This window comes from Eucyclogobius newberryi, unplaced genomic scaffold, assembly GCF_026437365.1.
Source record: "Eucyclogobius newberryi isolate DKJ021-1_F unplaced genomic scaffold, fEucNew1.0.hap1 SCAF_18, whole genome shotgun sequence".
NCBI classification, from domain to species: domain Eukaryota; kingdom Metazoa; phylum Chordata; class Actinopteri; order Gobiiformes; family Gobiidae; genus Eucyclogobius; species Eucyclogobius newberryi.
In genome coordinates, this window is record NW_027315812.1 from 34,640,904 (window position 1) to 34,664,065 (window position 23,162).

The 23,162-nt window shown below is 45.3% G+C and overlaps 2 protein-coding genes across 2 annotated transcripts in view; both read right to left on the bottom strand.

Moving 5' to 3' along the window:
• The window catches only part of LOC140364855 (kinesin-1 heavy chain-like), a 137,378-nt gene that overhangs the window by 109,040 nt on the left and 5,176 nt on the right, over window positions 1–23,162 (bottom strand). Inside the window, exons 2-6 of the mRNA XM_072451239.1 lie at window positions 22,275–22,362; window positions 22,139–22,212; window positions 4,229–4,333; window positions 4,110–4,158; window positions 3,733–3,788 (exon numbers count right to left, since the gene is read on the bottom strand). Coding sequence (XP_072307340.1) covers window positions 3,733–3,788; window positions 4,110–4,158; window positions 4,229–4,333; window positions 22,139–22,212; window positions 22,275–22,362 — 372 coding nt within the window. The remainder of the gene's footprint in view (window positions 1–3,732; window positions 3,789–4,109; window positions 4,159–4,228; window positions 4,334–22,138; window positions 22,213–22,274; window positions 22,363–23,162) is intronic.
• Window positions 6,921–8,125, bottom strand: LOC140364898 (uncharacterized). Its single transcript, XM_072451280.1, has 2 exons — window positions 7,507–8,125; window positions 6,921–7,131 (listed from the first exon to the last, which is right to left on the bottom strand). The coding sequence occupies exons 1-2, from the start codon at window positions 8,121–8,123 to the stop codon at window positions 6,921–6,923; spliced, it is 828 nt and encodes a 275-aa protein (XP_072307381.1). The 5' UTR covers window positions 8,124–8,125.

Genomic DNA, 23,162 nt, shown 5'->3' on the forward strand with positions numbered 1-23,162 from the left:
GAGGTTCTGCAGAAACTTTCTATTGGGCTCTTAACCAATGCCCACAAGCAGAAATGGCTCCAGTGGCCCAGAAATACCTGAAGACTCATGTCGGTGTAATCCCTCATTTGTCCAGGAGTGTTCCATTGTAGAAAAAGATTCAGTTGGAGTCAATTGGCCAACTTGAACATGGAGCACTTTGAGAAGAAGGCACTGACCTCCTTTTCAGGCATTGCCCCCAAAACTTTGGTACCGCTACGTGGATGACATATTCGTAACAATCAAGAAACAAGAGCTGAAGCCTTCTCAGAACACATCAATGCTGTGGACCTGAACATCAGGCTTACAAGAGAAGACGCTTGGCCTTGGCCTTCTTGATTGTTCCACGATCAGAGGAGACGACGGAAAGCTCCAGATAGAAGTATAAAGGAAACCTACACACACGGATCAGTACCTGCTCTTTGGCTCTAACCATCCACTACAGCACAAGCTGAGAGTGATCAGAACTTTACAACACAGAGCCCAAGAGGTGCCCACCAGCTCCGAGGGCAAGAGGTGCCCACCAGCTCAGAGGCCAAGAGGTGCCCACCAGCTCCGAGGGCAAGAGGTGCCCACCAGCTCCGAGGGCAAGAGGTGCCCACCAGCTCAGAGGCCAAGAGGGGCCCACCAGCTCAGAGCCCAAGAGGTGCCCACCAGCTCAGAGCCCAAGAGGGGCCCACCAGCTCAGAGCCCAAGAGGTGCCCACCAGCTCAGAGCCCAAGAGGTGCCCACCAGCTCAGAGCCCAAGAGGTGCCCACCAGCTCAGAGCCCAAGAGGTGCCCACCAGCTCAGAGCCCAAGAGGTGCCCACCAGCTCAGAGCCCAAGAGGTGCCCACCAGCTCAGAGCCCAAGAGGTGCCCACCAGCTCAGAGCCCAAGAGGTGCCCACCAGCTCAGAGCCCAAGAGGTGCCCACCAGCTCAGAGGGCAAGAGGTGCCCACCAGCTCAGAGGGCAAGAGGTGCCCACCAGCTCCGAGGGCAAGAGGGGCCCACCAGCTCCGAGGGCAAGAGGGGCCCACCAGCTCAGAGGGCAAGAGGTGCCCACCAGCTCAGAGGGCAAGAGGTGCCCACCAGCTCCGAGGGCAAGAGGGGCCCACCAGCTCCGAGGGCAAGAGGTGCCCACCAGCTCAGAGCCCAAGAGGTGCCCACCAGCTCAGAGCCCAAGAGGTGCCCACCAGCTCAGAGCCCAAGAGGTGCCCACCAGCTCAGAGGGCAAGAGGTGCCCACCAGCTCAGAGGCCAAGAGGTGCCCACCAGCTCCGAGGGCAAGAGGGGCCCACCAGCTCCGAGGGCAAGAGGGGCCCACCAGCTTAGAGGGCAAGAGGGGCCCACCAGCTAAAGAGCCCAAGAGGTGCCCACCAGCTCAGAGGGCAAGAGGTGCCCACCAGCTCCGAGGGCAAGAGGGGCCCACCAGCTCCGAGGGCAAGAGGTGCCCACCAGCTCAGAGCCCAAGAGGTGCCCACCAGCTCAGAGCCCAAGAGGTGCCCACCAGCTCAGAGCCCAAGAGGTGCCCACCAGCTCAGAGCCCAAGAGGTGCCCACCAGCTCAGAGGGCAAGAGGTGCCCACCAGCTCAGAGGGCAAGAGGTGCCCACCAGCTCCGAGGGCAAGAGGGGCCCACCAGCTCCGAGGGCAAGAGGGGCCCACCAGCTTAGAGGGCAAGAGGGGCCCACCAGCTCAGAGGGCAAGAGGGGCCCACCAGCTCAGAGGGCAAGAGGAAAGAGGGAAAAACACATCTGGAATGCTCTCTCAGCCTGTGGATACCCCACTTGGGCCCTTAACAGAGTGAAGAGAACCAATAAAGCAGGACTAAAGGGACAAAAGGGAAACAGAACAGAGAAGGGTGTTTCTGTCCCTTATGTCTCGGGACATGTGTCGGAAAAACTGCAGAGAATTTTTGAGGGAGAGAACACAAAGTCCTTGTTTATTTTAAACCAGACAAAACTGGTTCACACTAAGGACAAGTTGCCGACACAAAAACAGAGCAATGTAGTTTATTCTGTCCAATGCAGTGAAGAAAGTTGTAAAGAGCGTTACATGGTGAGACTAAACAGCCTCTGCACAAGAGGCTTTATCAGCACAGAAGACACTGGAGTTCAGGACCACAGAGCGCTGTGCATCTTCATCTTAAAGACACAAACCACTCTATCGAAGACAGTGAGGAGAAGATTCTGAGCAGGAGAAAAGATGGTTTGAAAGAGTTAAAGAGGCCATTTTTGATTTAAAAAAAGTCCTTGAAATGGTGATTTACGATTAAACTTCCGGCCGTTTATTATGGAATTTTGAATCCCTGGAGAGGTCGACGCCCTGGGCATTCGGATGCTAATCAGGAGAGCGAGTAAGCGAGGTTACAATAGGAGGCTGATAGCCCATTAAAGGGCTGATAGTAAACAAAAAGGCTAGTTTGATAGTAAACAAAGAGGGTTAGTTTCTGGTGAAACCAAAAACACCCTTCATCAGGAGGTCCCGCCCGGTGGGCGGGGCCTACTCAGGGTAGGATAAATATTTGAGTTCCCAGTCTTGATTCGCAGATTGAGAATGACTCTTGGATGAGAGTCCAGTTGACTACAACTGAATCTTTTTCTACTATGAAGACTTATGTTCAAACAGTCTTGTTCACTGATGAGTGCCATGCAACCCTGGATGGTGGAGATAGATGGAGTGGTGGATGTTTGGTGGATGGCCACCCTGTCTCAACAAGGCTGTGACGTCAGCAATGGGGAGGCGGAGTCATGTTTTGGGCCGGAATCATGTGGAGAGAGCTGGTCAGCTCCTGAGAATGACCTCGGTAACATATGAGGAGTTTCTGACACTCTCTTCCATGTTATTAAACTAACAAAATCATCTTCATCTCATGCTGCAAGGAACACCACTGCATCATCGGCTGCTATGGCCATAAAAGAAGAGAAACTCATGAGAACCTTTGGAGCATATTCAAGCTAAAGATCTCGGGCGCAGGAGGCAGATCACATCCAAACTGCAGCTCTGGCGGCTATTCTGAATAAATAAGGCTCCTATGTTCAAATGTAACTGGACCTGTTCAGATGTTTGGATTTAAGCTTTTGATTTCAGTTAATATTACCTGCTAATGCTTCTAATTGAACAAATTACCATTTACAGTTCCTTACAACAATAACATGGTTTGAAATTATGTTGAGCATAATAATTTGAAACAGTGCATTTTAAGTTTGTTTTTTTGAAAAAAATAAAAAAAATACTGTTTGAATCATTGTGAAGTTTGTTCAACATTTGAATTGTACTTTTAAGGTTGATGACTTGAAAATGATGATGACTCATTTATATTCAGAGAAAAATATAATTTGCATAATAATTTGGAATGCAGTGTATTATGTATTGTATCATGAAGGATGGTCAAACACTGGCACTGTTGTTTAATACAGCAAGTTAAACCCATCCATATAGTAAAGACACAAATGGTAAAAAGTGTGTGTGAGAGAGAGTGTGTGCTGCTCCAGACTGACCAGAGGAAGTGCCACAGGTCAGGCACAGTGCCAGCAGCAGGTTTACCTACACTGGGCCATCTGTATTATTTCTGCTGGTCGACAAATTCAGGTTGTAACAGTCTTGAAATGTTATATTGATAACACAGGCGTTACTTGAGGAGCAGCTTGTGCAGAACTGCGCTACTGTAGAGTCTTACCTTGACATAAGGAACTCACCTTGACATAAGGAACTCACCTTGACATAAGGAACTCACCTTGACGTAAGGAACTCTGTTTTTGTCCTCATGCACAGGGAGATTTGTCTTTGTTACTGTGGAAAAAGAACGTCAATGCCCAGCATTTGGAAATGTTTTAACGTATTCAAGTCACATGGACTAAATTGTGCTGTGAACGTGCATAGATCAATCTAAACTGAGTTTTCTGATCATTTAAATAAAGCCTTTGTCTGTAACTGGTTTAGACTCTGTAGAAATCTATTAAAATCAGACTCTTGTCATATTTGTGTTACTCGTATGTGTCATATACATATCTCAGTTGTCCTAAGCATACATGAAGCACTATTGCACTCAAAAGTTAGACATGGCCCTCAGTATCAGTAGTAGAAGAGGTCACTGATGGTGACAGTACATACTGTCAAGCAGGTCTTTGATTTTGTCCAGATAGATTTCAAAGTAGGACACCTGCAAAAGCCACAGAAGAACATGAGACCACCAGAACCTACTGCACCCACAGCCCAGACACTGGACCTACTTTGATGTGAAACTCCAGGTTCTCGTCCATGGAGTAGATGTGGTTGAAAATGTCCTGCACGATCCTGGGAATGATGCCCATCATTTCAAGGTCATGGAGCTTTCCCTGTGGAAGAGATGGACACAGGCTCCAAGCTGTTGGATAAGGAGGTTTACAATAAAAGATACATGGCCTCACTCAGAACTGACTCTGACCTGGGGGTCCCACACATAAAATACATCCCAAAGATATCTGCAGTGACCAGGTGGTAGAGGTGATCATCATTTGTTAGTGTTTGTGAACCGTGAAAGGCCAACGCACACCAAACACAGGGCTCCGCAGCATCTCATTCAGCGTGTTAATAGACTTTCCTGTGATGTTATTTCCCACAGAGTGTATTCTGTATTGAAAATTGTTTGTTTGGTATGTGTTATCTTTTATCCACAAATTATACACAAACCATTTCAGTTTCCTATACACCATCAAAAGTTTGATTACTCCATAAACAAACGTGCAGTATTTTATTGATTAAACCCCCTGTTATCTAACCTCAGTCAGAGCTTGCTTAGCTTAGCCTAGCCACTCGCTTCATGGTTGAATCTTCCGCCACTTTTACCTGCTCAAGTTGTCATCATGTCGAGTCAGAAGCCTGGCGTGGATCCGCTGTTGGGAGGAGCTGAAGTCTAGCTATAGCCAGGTTGTAGCATCAGGTTTACCAGACAGCATGACAGGTCGCAGTGTTAGCATTAGCAGTGCTCGAAATGCTAAGACTAGCCCCTCAATGCCTCATTTTCAACCGGGACAAGACCAGGAACAAAATAGAGACCAATTTGTGACAGTTCAGAGGGATTGACACGTTAAGTACGGGCCTGTAGTGCACCGTGAGCTTCCCCTCTACAATAGGTTTTCTCCCCTCAGCGATCACACGCCGCTGAATGGACCCGTGGAAGTTCTATAGTTGGAGACATTAAGCTACCAGCAGCGTCAGTATTACTCAGAGGCCAGAATGGGTGACAGCGAAGGAAACCCTAGGCTTTTAGTGTGTTCAGATTCAAGGCAGCTAGAGACTGTGTCCCTCCTACAAATAATACAAAAAAGTCAAATCTCAGAAAAGCTATTTCAAGTGTCAAAGTACTCACAAGACTTCCGGTCATCGTGGCACTTTGAGCAAACACACCTCTCACTCGGCTTTAAAATCATTGTTTGACCCACCTAATCCCAAAGAGGAAGAACAAAAGATGAGTAAACAAGGACGTCACAAGTCTGTTAACACTATTGAACCAAAGCAAATAAAGCTGACAGTCCACAGTCCGATTAGAAACCAGTCCTCTCGCAAGCTTACGAAGCTAACGAGGCTAACATGGCTAACGTGGCTTGCAAACCTGACCCGGAGAAACGCAGTTTCTAAGATTCTGGATTTGAAGTCCAGATCAAGTCCTCCTAACCTGAGGCTTGTGGGTGTAGAAAAAGGAGAAGAAGGAAGGGATACAAGAAGCTTTTTGGAGAAGATTATTCCTGAGCTCATGATGGCTCAGGAGTTAAGATAAGATAAGATATTCCTTTATTGTCCCACATGGGGAAATTTCATTGGTGCAACGCAGGTAGATACAGAGGTAGATACAGAAGAACAGATCACTTATAGGAAGTCTGAAAAACACTTTCAGTAGAAGATCTCCTATAAATAAATAAAAACTCCCATAGACAAATAAATAAATACCATTGCATGTGATCCCGACAGTAATTGCACATGAATATGTGCCCGGCCGTATGAAACCCAGTTACATGTCTACCCGGAGACATTTTGAGTTATTCACAGATTCTGAAAGTGTGAATTCAAAGCTTTCCAATGATGTCTCACTCATGTAGATCTGAGAATATTTGAGTAAGTTGTGGTCATTTGAATGTATACAACTCTCAAACCCATTCACTGAGAAAACGGCTTCCAAAGTTTCTCACCTGAGAGAGCCCAGAGTCACAGGGGGCGGGGCTCATTTGCATCTCATTTAGATAAGCCCTCCCCCCTGTCACACTGACACCACCTTCCCCTACAGCTGTCACTCAAGACTCAGGAGGAGTGTTGTTATTGATGGTAACTGGACTTGAATCAGAATTAGAAGTTACTATATTAAAATGGAAATACTTGGATTACAAAAGGCCCTGAATAGAATCAAAGAATCAGAATGAGAATAGGGTTCATTGCATTTGTCGGTAAACATAATTCACAGGTGATTCAGTGCACCAACAACGGTGCACTGAATGATTCAACACAAACAACAAAAGATAAGATAAGATAGCCTTTAATGTTACAACGCAGTAGATACAGGGGGAAAGGACAGATAATTTATAGGAAGTTTAAAAAACACCCTCAATAGAAGAACTCTTATAAACAGATGCCAGAGCCAGGTATACGAACTGCAACATATGAGATAATAGACATCATAGGTACACCATCAGAGTCCAATTACGTCCGCAGCCTCTTTTGCACATTCGTCTTCTGTGCTGTGACTCTCGGCGCTGGGCATGTGATGTCTTTTGCCTCGTCAGCACAGAAAGGCCTGATTTTTTCATGCAGATAGGTCTGCCTGTCAATGTTCAATCCAGGTGGGACCAGGACATGGAGATTGTCAACCGGAGGCAGAACAGCTGTAGTGCGTAGTAGCTGAAATTCCACTGGTTCGGCCTTAGTCACATGGGTTGGGAGCAACTTCACATGTCAGTCCCTATGGCCAGGATGTAGACCAGGTAGCATTATGGAATGGACTTCTGCATAGTTTTTGATAAACTCTACAACGGTGTGGATGACTTCATGGCTGATGAACCTGCGTGAACGTGGCTGTGGCTGTGCACGCTTCTTCCTCAATCGTGGTGTTGCTCCATTTTCATCATAGTGTTTAATTATGTCAGTCAGGGTGTCTTTGCCAATTCTGAAAAGGGGGAAAAAAAGGATTAGGGTTGAGAGTAATATGGGAATAACACGCTTCACGTGGCTAGCTAGCTTGTGATATCATGGCTCACCAGGTTTAGACCAAAACAGGCACTCACAACACAAACACGACCACAACAGCACACCAAAACATAACTTTCAAGCGTGTTTGTGATGCCATTTATTCTGCATTATTCACATTCTGACGTTTACGTCGTATTTAAGACTTAAAACGCGGAGGAGCGGGTACGGCCGGGGCTAGCGGCACTACGTGGCTAGCTAGCTTGTGATGGCTCAACAAAACAGGCACTCACAACACAAACACGACCGCAACAGCACACTAAAACAGGCGTATTTAATATTAATCATTACTTACGCCATGAGGAACAGGAAAGTACTTCTGCAGACTTCCGTGCCTCCTATGAAAAAGCTTGTCCGGGCAAACTTGCGCTTCTTCTGGGGCTTTTTCGTGGACGTCGTCAGCTCAGAAGTGACGACAGAACGTCTGTTTGCTTCCATATGTCCGATAATCCTCATATCCTGCCACTCTCTTTCTGCTGCTAATGAGTCGCTCCGTAGCTTGTACATGAGTTCTGGAGAGAGTTTCCCGCTACACGATTTGCTTGAGAGTAGAGAATTTTCTTTTCTTCTTGAGTAACATTTGCAGTCAAAGTTACGGATCTTTTCCAACTCTTCGTTCTCTCCTGCAAAAGTAACCGTGGCTATAGCGTCTGTTATTTCACGCTCCAGCTCTTCGGCGTGACCGGGCGCTCCTTCCTCTGTCCAAAACCCATCTTCCTCCTCATCTAAGGTCAGCCGTAGACTAGGGATATTTTCCAGCTGGATGAAATCACGTTCGTCATCTGTGAGGTCATCTTCAGATTCAGAACTTAGATAGTCATCTGGATAAGCGGACTTTTCGCAGAAATAATCCAAAAGCGTGGAGCTGTAACAACCTCTGTTAAGCTCCGAAGCGATAGCAGAAGGATCCATTTTTCAACTGATTTTACACAGTGTGTGTTGCGTGTCCCTGTGTTGCTGCTTATCAAGTAGCCATGCGGCTGGCGGCTCAGCCCATTGGCTGACTACAATAGCGCAGCTGTTCATATGGAAATGCGGTCACACCCCCTCTGCACGTCCAGAGAGCGCCCGAAAACACCACATTTTAAACGGCTTTATTTATGCTTTTAATGCTGCAAATACTGTTATCTGATACATCGAATGGCTGGTCCATATCTTCAACTAGCACATTCTGCAAAAAAAACGAAAATCACAAATTTGGGGAAAAAAAAGTAAAATGCTGTTTTTCTCAGTTTCACCGAGGCCGACATGGTCCGACAATTCCGGTGGCGAGGCACATATGTGTCACGACGGCACATAGATTGCACATGAATTTCACAGTAATTGCACATGAATTGCACATGAATTCCAACAGCAATTGCACATATGACAGAATTGCACATGGTTAGGTCAGTATTGCGAGTGTTCAGTACTAACAGTGTTTGTTATAAAGTCTGACAGCAGCAGAAGGAAAGACCTGCGAAACCTCTCCTTCACACATCGAGGGTGGATCAGTCTCTCACTGAAGCTGCTCTCCAGAGCGGACAGAGTGTCCTGCAGGGGGTGACAATCATGGTCCAGCATAGATGTGAATCTAGCCAGGACCCTCCTGTCCCCCACCTCCTGCACCGAGTCCAGAGCACAGCCCAGGACGGAGCTGGACTTCTTGATGACTCTGTCCAGCCTCTTCCTCTCCCTCTCTGTGATGCTGCTGCTCCAGCAGGCCACACCGTACAGGAGGGCTAATGCCACCACAGAGTTGTAGAAGGTCTTCAGGAGTGGCCCTGTCACTCCAAAAGACCTGAGTCTCCTCAGGAGGTAGAGCCAACTCTGGCTCTTCCTGTACAGTGCGTCTGTGTTATGAGTCCAGTCCAGTTTGTGGTTCAGATGAACACCCAGGTACTTGTATGAGACCACTCTCTCAATGTCCCGTCTCTGGATGTTCACTGGTGAGGGGGCAGTGGGGTGGCGTCTGCGGAAATCCACCACCATCTCCTTGGTCTTCCCCGCGTTGATGAGGAGGTGGTTCCGCTGACACCAGTCCACAAAGTCCTGCGCCAGTCCTCTGTACTCCGCGTCATTGTCGTCCGTGATGAGTCCGATGATGGCAGAGTCATCAGAGAACTTCTGCAGGACACAGCTGTCCGTGTCATGTCTGAAGTCTGCAGTGTAAAGGGTGAAGAGAAAGGGCGCGAGGACAGTGCCCTGGGGCGCCCCCACACTGCAGGTCCGAGTGTCAGACACATAGTTCCGGGCTCTCACAAACTGGGGTCGGTCTGTGAGGTAGTCCAGGATCCACTCTGCAGGTCATACTCCACACCAGCCGTCTCCAGCTTGTCCCTCAGGAGCTGATGGTGTTGAAGGCGCTGGAAAGATCGAAGAACAGGATCCTCACAGAGCTGCCAGGCTTTTCCAGGTGAGAGAGAGAGCGGTGCAGCAGGGAGATGACAGCGTCCTCCACTCCGATGCCAGGCCGATATGCAAACTGCAGCGGGTCCATGGCTGAGCTCACGGTGGAGCGGAGGTGGTCCAGGACTAGCTGCTCCAGTGTCTTCATCAGGTGGGACGTGAGAGCCACTGGCCTGAAGCTGTTGAGGTCTTTGGGGCGCGGTGTCTTAGGCACAGGTACCAGACAGGAGGTCTTCCAGACCTGTGGTACCACCCTCAGCTTCAGGCTCATGTTGAAGACATGCTCCATAACTCCACACAGTTCATCTGCGCAGGACTTAAGGAGCCTGGGGCTGATGCCGTCAGGTCCTGCTGCCTTCCTCACTTTAATCCTCTTCAGCTCACTCCTCACCTGTGCTGCTGTGACAGTCAGTGGTTGGCAGGGGGACCGTGTGCTGGGGGGATGGGTGAGTCCAGGCGAAGTGGGGAGCTGATGGTCCGGGGCAGATAAGCGAAGAGGAACAGATGTGGGGCATTGTCCAGCTGTGGAAGAGGGAGCATGCAGCTGTGCAGGGGGAGGGGCGGGTGACCGATCAAACCTCAAGAAGTGAGCATTTAAATCATTCACCCACTGTAGATCCCCCTCTGTCTGGGCAGGGGGGATTTTGAAGCCCGAGATGGTTTTCAGGCTCCTCCACACTCCCTGAATGTTATTTTGCTGCAGCTGCTCCTCCATCCTCCTCTTGTAGCCGGCCTCAGCCTGTCTGATCTTCCTCCTCAGCTCCTTCTGCACAGTCCTCAGCTCCTCCTTGTTCCCTGACCTGAAGGCTCTCTTCTTCTCCTTCAGCAGAGCCTTCAGTTCACGGTTAATCCATGGCTTGTTGTTTGGAAAACACCGCACCGTCCGGGAGGGAACAATGTTCTCAAAACAGAAGTTGATGTAGTCCGTGATGCACTCTGTGACGGTGTTGAAGCCCCTCCCATAAAAATTGAAAGAGCACATTGCCTGGACAACCAAGACCAGCAGCTGATAAACCACAAGGCCTTGTAATGAGGTTTCTTCACGGTCGGGTGAAGGAACGTGTCCTGAAGGCTGCAAGGGTTAAAGGAGACCTCCAGGGTTAAAGGAGACCTCCAGGGTTAAAGGAGACCTCCAGTACAAAGGCAAGAGCGTCTTCTTTGCTCCAGATATTCCATACAAGGTTCATCAACAACGGAAAAGTTCCACCACATCTGTGAGGAGCTCAGGAGGAGAAAACTGAGACATGGGTTATCTTTCCCTGTGACTCTTCTGTGACTTTTGAAGGTTAAAAAAACATGCTCAGAACACCAGGAGAAGCAGAGGTGCTCCTCAGAACACCAGGAGAAGCAGAGGTGCTCCTCAGAACACCAGGAGAGGCAGAGGTGCTCCTCAGAACACCAGGAGAAGCAGAGGTGCTCCTCAGAACACCAGGAGAAGCAGAGGTGCTCCTCAGAACACCAGGGGAAGCAGAGGTCCTCCTCAGAACACCAGGAGAAGCAGAGGTGCTCCTCAGAACACCAGGAGAAGCAGAGGTGCTCCTCAGAACACCAGGAGAAGCAGAGGTGCTCCTCAGAACACCAGGAGAAGCAGAGGTGCTCCTCAGAACACCAGGAGAGGCAGAGGTGCTCCTCAGAACACCAGGAGAAGCAGAGGTGCTCCTCAGAACACCAGGAGAAGCAGAGGTGCTCCTCAGAACACCAGGAGAAGCAGAGGTGCTCCTCAGAACACCAGGAGAAGCAGAGGTGCTCCTCAGGAAGATGCAAAACACAGAGAACTGAAGAGTACGAGAGATAGAGCCACCAGCGTGGGGCATTTGAGTTGTTGGATACATTTCTGTTCATTTGAAGAGACTGATGACATGATTTATTTGTTTTAACATCAGACTTCATGCTCCATGTCGGCGTCTGCTTTAGTACATACATTCTGTTACGAATTAAAACCACTCATCGATGTGCCAAATGTGGGAGATTAGATTTGTGGGAAATTGGAAAATACTTGCAGAATGCAGCAGGGTATGGTGAGTTAATGAGGTCAAATATTCAGTTCTTCAGAGGATTAGTGTCAGGAGTGGCCGGGGAGTTTTTGGGGGGCTTCATTAGGATTGGACTTCCCTCCCTTTTACGATCTGTTTCTTGATCAGGTTTCCAGCATGAATCCTTTTGTTTTCTTTTTCACCCTTTCAGCCGTTTTGTTGTCCTATGGTTCTTTTGTATGTTTGTTGTTTCTGACCAGAAGGATTAAAAATATTCAAAATGAAATGAATGAAAAAAGAAAGAATAGACATTGTATATTTACAAGAGACACATTTGAATTATACTGAATCTATCAAAAACTAATTTCTGTGATAAAAAATCTTATTCAAACATAGAAGGGGAGTTGCAATTTTGAATTCAAACCGATTAGTTTTTGAACATAGTTTGGGATGTAAGGATAAAGAGGGCAGATATGTACTGGTTAAGGGGAATATTAATGAAAGGTTTTCATGTGTATGCACCACCAGAGGGCGATATCACTTTCTCTGCTGATGTCATGGACCTGATTGTAAACCACTCTGAGGGAACCCTGATCTGTGGCAGCGATTGGAATCTTCACATTCAGCTACATTAGACGTGTCGAAATCTAAGAAGTTCTGTATCTTGTTGAAGAATATAGGATTGTTTGACATATTGAGGGAAATGAATCCTAGGGCATGTCAGTATACTTATTTCTCAAATCCACATACAATCTATTCCAGAATAGATTACTTTTTTATTCTCAATGAAGACAGATCTAAAATCACTGAAGAAGATATAGGCACAAAAGACCTAAGTCAGGGGTGTCAAACTCATTTTGGGCTGCTGGCCGAATTTTGACGCTCAGGCTGGGTCGTGGGCCAAACATAACGTAAAACATAAAACTATTAAAAATATAAGAAACAAATAGCTTTATATAACCTGCGCTGTTTTGAAGCAATTACTGGATCGATAAAAATAACTTACAAAACGTTTGTTCTCATAAACTGAGATGTATTTAGAAAAACAAGTGTAATTTCACCAACACTGTGCTTCAGTTTATGAGCATCACAACTTCAGAGATGATCTACAGTTCTACACAGATAAACATTTGACTTTATAACAACATAAACTTCTCAAGATCTAAAAAACCTTTTAAATGTACTAACTAACATTTCCACGTCTGTGTAGTTCTCTGTTCACCTGAACTACTCACCACAAAACTTCTGCTCAAAAGTGCATTGTGGGACGCGTAGTCCATCCATCCACCTTTTTCCAGTCGAGAACCATGGCCTCGGATTTGGAGCTGATTCTCATCCCAGACGCTTCACACTCGGCTCAAACCGTCCCAGTGCAGCTGCAGGTCCAGGTTTGATGGAGCCATCAGGACAACATCGTCTTTAAACAGCAGAGATGGAATCCTGTGGTCCCCAAACCGGACACCCTCCGACCCCTGACCACACCCTCCGACCCCTGACCACACCCTCCGACCCCTGACTGCGCCTAGAAATTCTGTCCATAAAAACTATGAACAGAACCGGTGACAAAGCGCAGCCCTGAGGAGCCCAACATGCACTGGGAACAGGTCTGACTTACTGCTGGCAGTGAACACAGCTCCTGCTCCGGTTATACAGGGACCGGACAGCCCTGAGCAAAGGGCCCTGGACCCCGTACTCCCGGAGCACCCCCCAAAGGACACCCCGATGGACACGGTCGAAAGCCTTCTCCAGATCCACAAAGCACATGTGGACGGGTTGGGCAAACTCCCATGAACCCTCGAGCACCCGATGGAGGGTGTAGAGCTGGTCCAGTGTTCCACGAGCAGGACGAAAACCACTCTGCTCCTCCTGAATCTGAGGTTCGACTATCGGTCGGATTCTCCTCTCCAGGACCTTGGAATAGACCTTATGGGAGGCTGAGGAGTGTGATCCCTCTGTAGTTGGAACACACCCTCCGGTCCCCCTTCTTGAACAGAGGGACCACCACCCCGGTCTGCCAGTCCAGAGGCACGGTCCCCGACCGCCACGCCATGTTGCAGGACGCAATGTTTTAGCGATAAAAACGGTTACGGATATAACTACGGTTCTATGAATCGATTTAAAGAATATATATATATATATATATATATATATATATATATATATATATATATATATATATATATGTATTTTTTTTTATATAAATTTGAAATGTTCGGCGGGCCAGATTAAAACGTCTGGCAGGCCAGAGTTTGACACCTATGACCTAAGTGATCGTGCTCTACATTTCTGTAGATTTGGAGTAAAGATGAAAAAACACACTGTTGAGTTTCAAAGCCAGCCTGCTTAATGACCCTTTGTTTAAAGGAATAATAGAGGATTTTTCACCAATTTGAGAACTCAAGCGACTGTTAGTCGCCCCCCACCCTCCCGTTCTTTCCAAGAGGCCGTTTATATTTAAACCTCGTGCGGAAGCACGCAACAACCCGCTGCTACACGTGTGTTTGTTTATGAGCGCCACGTATTGCATCATCTCTCGTTGCCGCAGATTTCCGTCTCTTCTGAGCTTGAACACAGTCTTTCTCTGAGGTCATTATTGTACTGTACACTGAAGGAATTTGCTAAACACACACCAGCATATCAACCACGCATGCATTTCTATGTTGTCTTGTTTGTCTGATCATTGTGGATTAAAGGAATTTTGTTCCTTTGAGAGACTTGTATACAAGCAAAACCTCTTTAAAGATCCCATATGATGCTATTTTCCCCGTTTTGTAGTCTACCCTAAGGGCATATTTGATAATAATGTGTTTCTGCAACATAAAATAATGGTTATAAAATATCTCCCATATATTGCATGTTACCGGTGCAGTGTGCTTCGTGGAGGACGGGCTGTGGCACTCACCAGGCTCACTCATCCTGATGAGTGGACCCTGTTTGTCTGCTCATCCAAGGGAATCAATCAAAAACACTTTGTACATATATGAGGGACCAAAAGCACTGTACGACAGGGAGCAGTGCAGAGACCTGAGAACAGGACTAATGTGATGGTACTTCCTGGTTCTAGTCAGAACTAATGTGATGGTACTTCCTGGTTCTGGTCAGGACCCGAGCAGCAGCGTTCTGGATGTACTGCAGCTGTTTTACAGCTCGTTTGGAGAGACCAGTGAGCGGCCGTTACAGTCTAATCTACTGGAGACAAACGCATGGACAAGTCTCTCTAAATCTGGTTTAGACACTATACTTTCGATTTTGGCAATGTTTTTTAGATGGTAAAAAGCTGCTGATGTTATTGATTTGACGTGGCTGTTAAAGTTCAAGTCTGAGTCCATTATTACCCCCAGATTTCTAACTTGATTTGTAGGTTTTAGAGCAAGACTCTGGAGGTGACGCTGACACTTTCTCTTTGTTTCTGTGACAAATACGATGATTTCAGTCTTGTCTGAGTTCAGCTGGAGAAAGTTGTTTTGCATCCACACACAGATCTGTTTGATGCAGTGACAGAGTGAATCCACTGGTCCATATTCACCTGCGACAGTGAAACATAGATCTGACTCGTCTGCATAATTGTGATAGGACACATTTTCACTGCGTATCAACTGACCTAACGGCAGCATGTAGAGGTTGAACAGTAGGGGTCCCAGGACTGACCCTTGGGGCACCCCACAGGTCAGGGGCATGTGGTCTGAGACACAAAGTACTTCCTGTCTTCCAGATAGGACCTTAACCAGTTTAGGGCGGGGCCAGTGATGCCCACCCAGTCCTCTAGTCTCTGCAAGAGGGTCTCATGATGGACAGTGTCAAAAGCAGCATCAGATCAACAGAATTAAGACTGAGGCTTTGCCCGTGTCAGTGTTCAGGAGGATGTCATTTGTTACCTTGACAACAGCAGTCTCAGTCACCATGACAACAGCAGTCTCAGTGCTGTGATGAGGTCTAAAACCTGACTGAAAAACATCAAATGAGTTTTTTTTATTAAGAGGAACATGTCAGATTAGAGATGGGGTAATCACACAGTACTGCAGCATCAAGACTGCTCTTCTTTAGGAGAGGCTTTATGACCGCAGTTTTCAAAGACATTGGGAATGTTCCAGATTGAAGCGACATGTTCACTATGTGAGTGAGTGATGCTAACAAACTGTTCGGCACAGACTTTAGAAATCTGGAGGTCACACATGGAGGCAGCTGTAGATGAACTCAGACTGGTGATGATCTCCTGGACAATTTTGTTAGTTCCCGTGTTCTACATAAAATGTAGCTTAATGCGGAGATTCCAATCGCCCCCACAGATCAGGGTTCCCTCAGAGTGATTTACAATCAGGTCCATGACATCAGCATAGAAAGGGATATTGCCCCATATTATATGGAGCATACATATTCTAGACAGACTTAGTGCTTGTGTGAAGGAGATAAAAACCTGGATGACACTTAACTACCTACTTTTTAACCCTGAAAAAACCGAGGTCATTGTACTTGGCCCTAAGCATCTACGAGACGCTTTATCTGAGCAGATAGTCACACTGGACAATGTTTGTGTAGCCTCCAGTTCTACTGTAAGAAACCTCAGAGTCTTATTTGACCAGGAGCTCTCATCTAAAGCTCATATAAATCAGGCTTGTATAACAGCCTATTTCCATTTGCGCAACAAGAGCCAAAATCAGCAGAATCCTGCCTAAAAGTGATGCCGAAAAACTTATCCATGCATTTGTAACGTCTAGATTAGACTGTAACTCCTGCTCACAGCATGTCCTAAAAGCTCCATAAAAAGCTTTAACTGGTTCAAAATGCAGCAGCAAGATTACTAACAGGAACAAAAAGAAGAGAGCACATTACGCCAGTGCTGAAGTCTCTTCACTGGCTCCCCGTCGAGTCTAGAATCAAATTTAAAGTTCTACTCCTGACCTACAAAGCCATAAATGACATGGCCCCTCGCACCTCAAAGATGCTATAGAACCATATCATCCAAATAGAGCTCTTCGCTCTCAGAATGCCGGCCTTCTGGTGGTCCCAAGAGTCTCTAAAAGTACTGTAGGAGGTAGAGCGTTTAGCTACCAAGCGCCTGTGTTATGGAATCAGCTCCTGTCCATGTTAAATATGCTGACACAGTCTCTTCATTTAAGTCCAGGCTTGAAACGTTCCTCTTCGAAATCGCTTATGGTCAGACCAGTTAGGAACAGAAATATAAACCCACAGCTTTAGCGACGCTGCCCTAGCAGCAACTGTGCAGGGGGAATATGACAGCTTGAGCACTATCCTCTTCTTCTGACTACTTATTCTATCAAACAATATTTATTTTTTAATTCCACTTGCAAACTGTTCACCGCCTTCTTTTCTTTTTCTCACTCCTGAGGACCTGTGGACCCAGATGCCCCTCCCCTGGTGAAGTGGTCCCTGCCCCGTGTGGACGGTCCCTCATCTGCCTGAAGAGTGGATCCAGCTCGACTCAGACGATCCCTCATCTGCCTGAAGAGTGGGTCCATATTCCCGTCTCCCTCGTGTCCGTCTGTCCGTCTGTGAGAGTCGGATCTCTCCTTCACTGGAACTCCTCCAGGTTTCTACGCTTTTTTCCCAAAGAGGTTTTTTTTGTAGTTTTTCCTGGCCGAGAAGGAGAGTCTAAGGACAGAGGACCCTGGGACATCGTCCCTCGCCACCACAGACATTGTCTGACTCCATCGCCACCACAGACATTGTTGATTCGGCCCTCAGAGGCGACTATTGTTGTGATTTTGGGCCTTACAAAAATAAATTGATTTGATTTGATTTGATATTCTGCAGAGTAAAGACCTTTCCATTAATATTCCCTTCAACTAGTACATATCTGCCTTCTTTGTCCTTTCAAAAACTATTCAGCTTGAAATCGGCTTTGTAAAACAGGTAAATCTTTGTAACATAACTTTGTTCGTTTTTGATGTTCAGCTTCATTCATGTCTCTCGTAAATATACAATGTCTATTATTTCTTTTTAAATTTTTGTCAAAATGTTTGTCCGTTTGATTGGGTTCAGTATTTCATTCACATCGAATGAAGCTACTCGTAACACTTCTGATGCCATTGTGTTGATTGTATTGATCTTACCGTTGATAACTCTTTAATCTGTCTGGTTGAAAACAACAAATACAAGAACCATAGAAACAGAACTGCATTCTGCAAGTATTTTCCAATTTCCTCACATGCCCCACGCTGGTGGCTCCATCTTTCATACTGTTCAGTTCTCTGTGTTTTGCTTCTTCTTGAGGAGCAACTCTCCTTGTGTTTTGAGCATTTTACTTTCGTATGTCACAGAAGAGTCACAGGGAAAGAGAACTCATGTCTTAGTTTTCTCCTCCTGAGCTCCTCTCAGATGTGGTGGAACTTTTGCCGTTGTTGAAGAACCTCATATGGAATATCTGGAGCAAAGAAGCGCTTTGTACTGGAGGTCTTTAACCCTTGAGGTCTCCTTTAACTTTTACAGCCGTCAAGACACGTTCATTCACGCGATCGTTAAGAAACCTCATTATCAGGCCTCGTGGTTTATCAGCTGCTTGTCTTGGTTTGCCCAGGCCATGTGCTCTATATATTGTGATCGGGGGACCTCAACTCTTGAGCCTGAGATGATCTCAGGTATTATCTTCTCAAGAAAACCTCTTGGACTCCCACAAGTCTGATCTTAGGGCTTACGTGATCTGGACTCCAAATCCAGAATCAAATTTTTAGGCCCGAGCGCCACAAGCTGGCGAGAGGCCTTTTTGTTCCGCAAGGCTGCAAAAACGCACTTGCCCACTTCAAAACACTCAGTAACGCACTCCTCCACTCATACACTTATCTTATGCATGTCCCGTGCATACTAATTAGTAGTAGGAAAATTGAACATTACCGTTGTAAATGGGCGAAGCCCATCCGAAAGTGCGCACGAAGCGGGCGGAGCCCACTCAAAATTAACAAAAGTACCGGTCAGTGACCAGGGACCCACACCATGAGGTAGGAAAGCGCCAGCGCTTTCCGAAAATGTATAGTTCATGATATTTGAAAAATGGGAAACATTTTTTTTGCTTCGGAATATTCTTCTTCTTTCTTTCTTTCTTTCTTCTACCAACCCCCCTATGTTTGACGAAATGTCAAGAAAATTTGCACACCTCTAAAAATTGTGCCTCTCTACATTCTGGCTATTTCCCTTTTCTAAAATAAAATAAAAAATGGTGCCTCAGCGCCCCCAAATGTACAAAAAATGGATTGAGGGATAGGAAATGGCCCAAAAAAATCTGAAATTTAGCGCAGAGGTAGATGGTGACAAGAGAAGTAAAAAATAGTATTACGGCAAAATTTGCTAAGCATGACTGGAGATTTCCATACGTCATACTTTTACAAACTCCTCTCAGGGCTTTGGCCAAAAAGCCGCAAACTGTAGCTGAAATTTCAGAAATTTCCCAATTTTTTTATTTGCTGCCGTTTGCGCAGACAAAGTCCGAACTGCATCAAATTTGAATCAGTTCTTAAAACCTGTGCCCTAAACCTACTTGAAGTGAAACAAATTAATTTGGCGTGATAGTGCCCCCTACAGTGCCCCCTACAGAGTGAATTAAAATTTAATATGGGGAGTAAAATATTTAGTTTGGCACAAAATTCCATTTTGGCATCCCGATCAAAAAAGTCGATAAAACCCATGTTATATTTGTTACGGCTAGCCGTAGCGATGACAGGAACCTCCCATGTTATTCGAATGGGAAAATCGCCAAATCTCTGTAACGTGGACATGCTGACACTTTATACTTCTAAGAACTCCTCCTTGGGCGTTAGCCCAATTAACCTGAAATTTGGTGAGACTCATCTCCATCGTGGCCCTTACTGGCTGCAGATCATCCGTATTGTATGCAGCTCGGCTTCATCCATACGTGCTCCGTTTACTCCCCCTGCTTTCAGCTCAGTGGCTACTGCAGCGGACACGGCCGGAGCTATGGCAGCTATAATTTTGGATATGGTGTCTATATCACGCTGCATTTTGCATCCTTTTTCACATATCATGAGCACTAATTAATGCTTCGTCATATTCTCTCTATCTTCCGATTTAAACAAGCTGTGAGAATCTCTATCTGGGCCGGCGGGACACGGTTTCTCCGACGGGGAGGGACTGCGTCCGCGTTAAGCTTGCTAACTATGTTAGCCTCATTAGCCTTGTTACCCTTGTTAGCTTGTGATGCGGGCTGTTTTCCAATGAGGCTGTGGACCGCCAGCTTTGTTTGTTTTGGTCCTATAGTGTTACCGTACTTCCTTGTTTACTCATCTCTTGTTCTTTTTCTTTGGGATTAGGTGGATCAAACCATTATTTTAAACTAAGTTCTGCAGTAGCGGTGCTAGTGCGTTAGCTCAAAGCGCTATCATAACTGCCCTTTTGCGTGTAATTTATGTTTGTTTTTTAATGGGGTCCCGAATTATGAATGTATTCATTTGTTCTAGCATTTGAGTTAAACATGTGAGGTAAAAAGCATGGTGGCATATTATAAACCAGTATGGTTAGGGTTAGGTTTAACCCATAATAATTTAGGAATAGCTGACCTCAACACATCCAGAAATGTTATCTTTGTTTTCAAGAAATGTTTCCAATTAAATCTTTAAAACATCACCAGAATGAAGACATAGATGCTGGAATCGAGAGCATTTTGAAAGGCTCATGCCTTTACCTGAATGAGGAGCCTCAAAGCTTGATAAAAGAGTATTTGGTGAGTATAATATGAATCATTTCATTAATGTTTTTCAAGATTCCCCTGAGCGTTCAAAAACACTTTGAATTTCCCAGTTTTGACATTATAAGTAATGATTTGAGGCTTTCATGTATTTCATTTATTATGCCAATATAAATGTATCGAAGATTAATTAAACAATTAGATAAACATGAAAAACATTAGGATCAGGCATCAAATCAGACTAACAAGAACGGAGTAAAGCTGACAAGAGTGATTTACCCAGGAAGGCTATCTTATTTACTTTCAACTTAGGGGATCCGTACAACTAAATTGAGGTAGAGTTAGAAATCAAAAATGTTAAAATGTTTGGTTCTTTGAAAAAAAGAGATCGTGTTCACCTTTATCCAGTGACACACACTATCTCACCCACTTTGCCTAGTAAAGTGTCTTGAAGGTGGAAAAGCTCTATACAAAGACCCTGTATATATAACAATAATATCTTTTGCCCTTTTTTTAGGGAAATGATGAAGCCCTCCTTGAGGCCTACCTCCAAGTGCACTGTAGGGATCTACATTATACACCAGCATGAGAGTCAACGAAGCCCTGATGACATTGGCATTGTGCTGGAAGGCCAGGTTGGTTAAATTAAGTTGACAATGTTGATTGGCCCTCAAACCTCTGTTTGGTCTCTTTATGGATTGAATATGAACTACCCTCTCAATCTGAGGTACTTTTTTGAGGTTTTTCAGAAACTGCTGATTGAGCTTGAAAGCTCAGCACTATCACAAAAACGCAGATGCTTAAAAATGAACATTTTGAATAGAGCTCAGGATTATGACTCACCTCATAGAATGTTGATTATGCCCAATCTTAAAGCAATGGGGATTTCATTAAGCCGAATACGAATTTTACCGTTCATCCAAAAATATTCTGATAATAAAAAGTGATAAATGTTTTACCAGCAGTTTTTTGACTACGCTGCCCTTGGAGAAACTGTGCTGGGGGAAGTATGGCAGCTTGAGCACTATCCTCTGCTTAAGACAACTTTTTCTATCGAACAATATTTAATATTCAATTTCACTTGCAATTTGTTCATTGCTTTTCCCACTTCTCCGCTGGGAGTGGGACAGGCACATCGATGACCTGTGGGCCCAGATGCTCCTTGAGTCCCTAGAGAAGTGGTCTCCATTCCATATGGACGGTCCATCATCTGCCTGGAAGAACTTGTTCTTTTCCTGAAGAACTGGTTCTCCTCCTGAAGAACTGGTTCTCCTCCTGAGTGGCTCCAGCTCCACAGTCCATCTCGCGTCAGCCTGTCCGTCTGAGGGAGTCACTGTGGAACTCCTCCAGGTTTCTACATTTTCCCAAAGAAGTTTTGTAGTTTTTCCTGGCCAAGAAGGAGGGACTAAGGACCCGGGATGCTGGGACATTGCCAAGTCCCTATGAACATTGTTTAATCTGTTTTACACTCAAGGAAACTACTGTTGTGATTTTGTTTGGGCGTCAAAAAAATGAATTGAATTGAAATTGAAATTGAAATTGAAATTGAATTGACATTCTATTCTATTCTGAGAATGTTCAAGTTAATATTGTTATGCTTTATTGTTGGGCAAAAAGGTGAGTTTGGATGAATTGTAACACTGTGAAAAAGTGCTTGCTTTAAGAGAACATTCATTACAAACCAAAATATTGATCAAAAATGACTAAAGGCGAGACACTACAGGAATTTAAACCACACTCCATTCTCCATTTTTCAGATTTGGATGTGCAATTTTGGCTATCGTACACATAAAATGCTTTATTTGTGTATGAAAACATCAAATCTCATTTTGAGAACCATTGGTCAAGTGGATACATATAGTACCTACTTCATTGAGTGTATGTGAAAGATTTCTGTGGATAAGCAGCCTTACCTCCATGGTGTGTGTTTTCCCAGAGGAGGTTTGTCCATAGGCGAATATGGTCCCGTTGTAGCCCTCCAGTACATCTGCAGGACAGGTCAGAGTCAGCCTAGATCACTGCTGCTATGACAAGCATAAGTCCCTTTACCTTTGACAATCCTCTGAGCCACATCATTGTAGAACTCCTCTTGTGTGGTTTTAGACTGGAACACCTTGTCAAAGTAGTATGGTTTACCCTGGGAGAGGGGGAAATTAGATATATTCATTTATTATTATTGTTTTGTTATTTATTCATTCATTAATTTAATTTAATTTGTTTTCTTTTATTGGTAGTTTTATTACTAGTATTTTTTTTGGTAGTGCGACTAGTCTGTCGATGCAACTACTCCGTGCGACTTGTCAGTCGCACCACACCAATACAAAAATACTAGTCAAACAACTACACCCTGCTACTGATATTGCCATTTTTACCCACAAACCGAGGAGCAAATTACTGTAAGCGATGACTAAACGGGCAAGGGAGGTGATGAAACTGAAGGACTATAACCTCAAGGTAAAACCGACGTCCCCACAAGCTAACAATGCAAACGTAAGTTACCACACAGCCGAACAGGTGGTCCCTGCTGGAGAATGGGAGAGAGGACATAACGTTACAACAGGTGGTCCTTGTGATGCGTGAAATGTACAACAACAACAACAACAACAACAACAACAACAGCAACAGCATTCTGTAAAGCCTTCTGGCTTCTGGCTTAACACAATGGAAACCGATATACTGCACCTGAAGGAGGTTGGAGGTTGCTACCCACGCATTGCTGAGACAGAGCACTATCTCAGACATTATGGATGAGTTACGGGAGCTGAAAGCCAAAGTGCTTAAACTCTGGGGGGAGAACATGAATATTAAAAGAAAGATTCTGGATATGGAGTCCAGGTCCCACAAGAGAACTCTCAGCCTGATGGTTGTTGCATGACATATTTGTTTTTGGCATCTTACTTTTGAATAATTGTCTTTCTTTTAGCTTATTTTACTTAT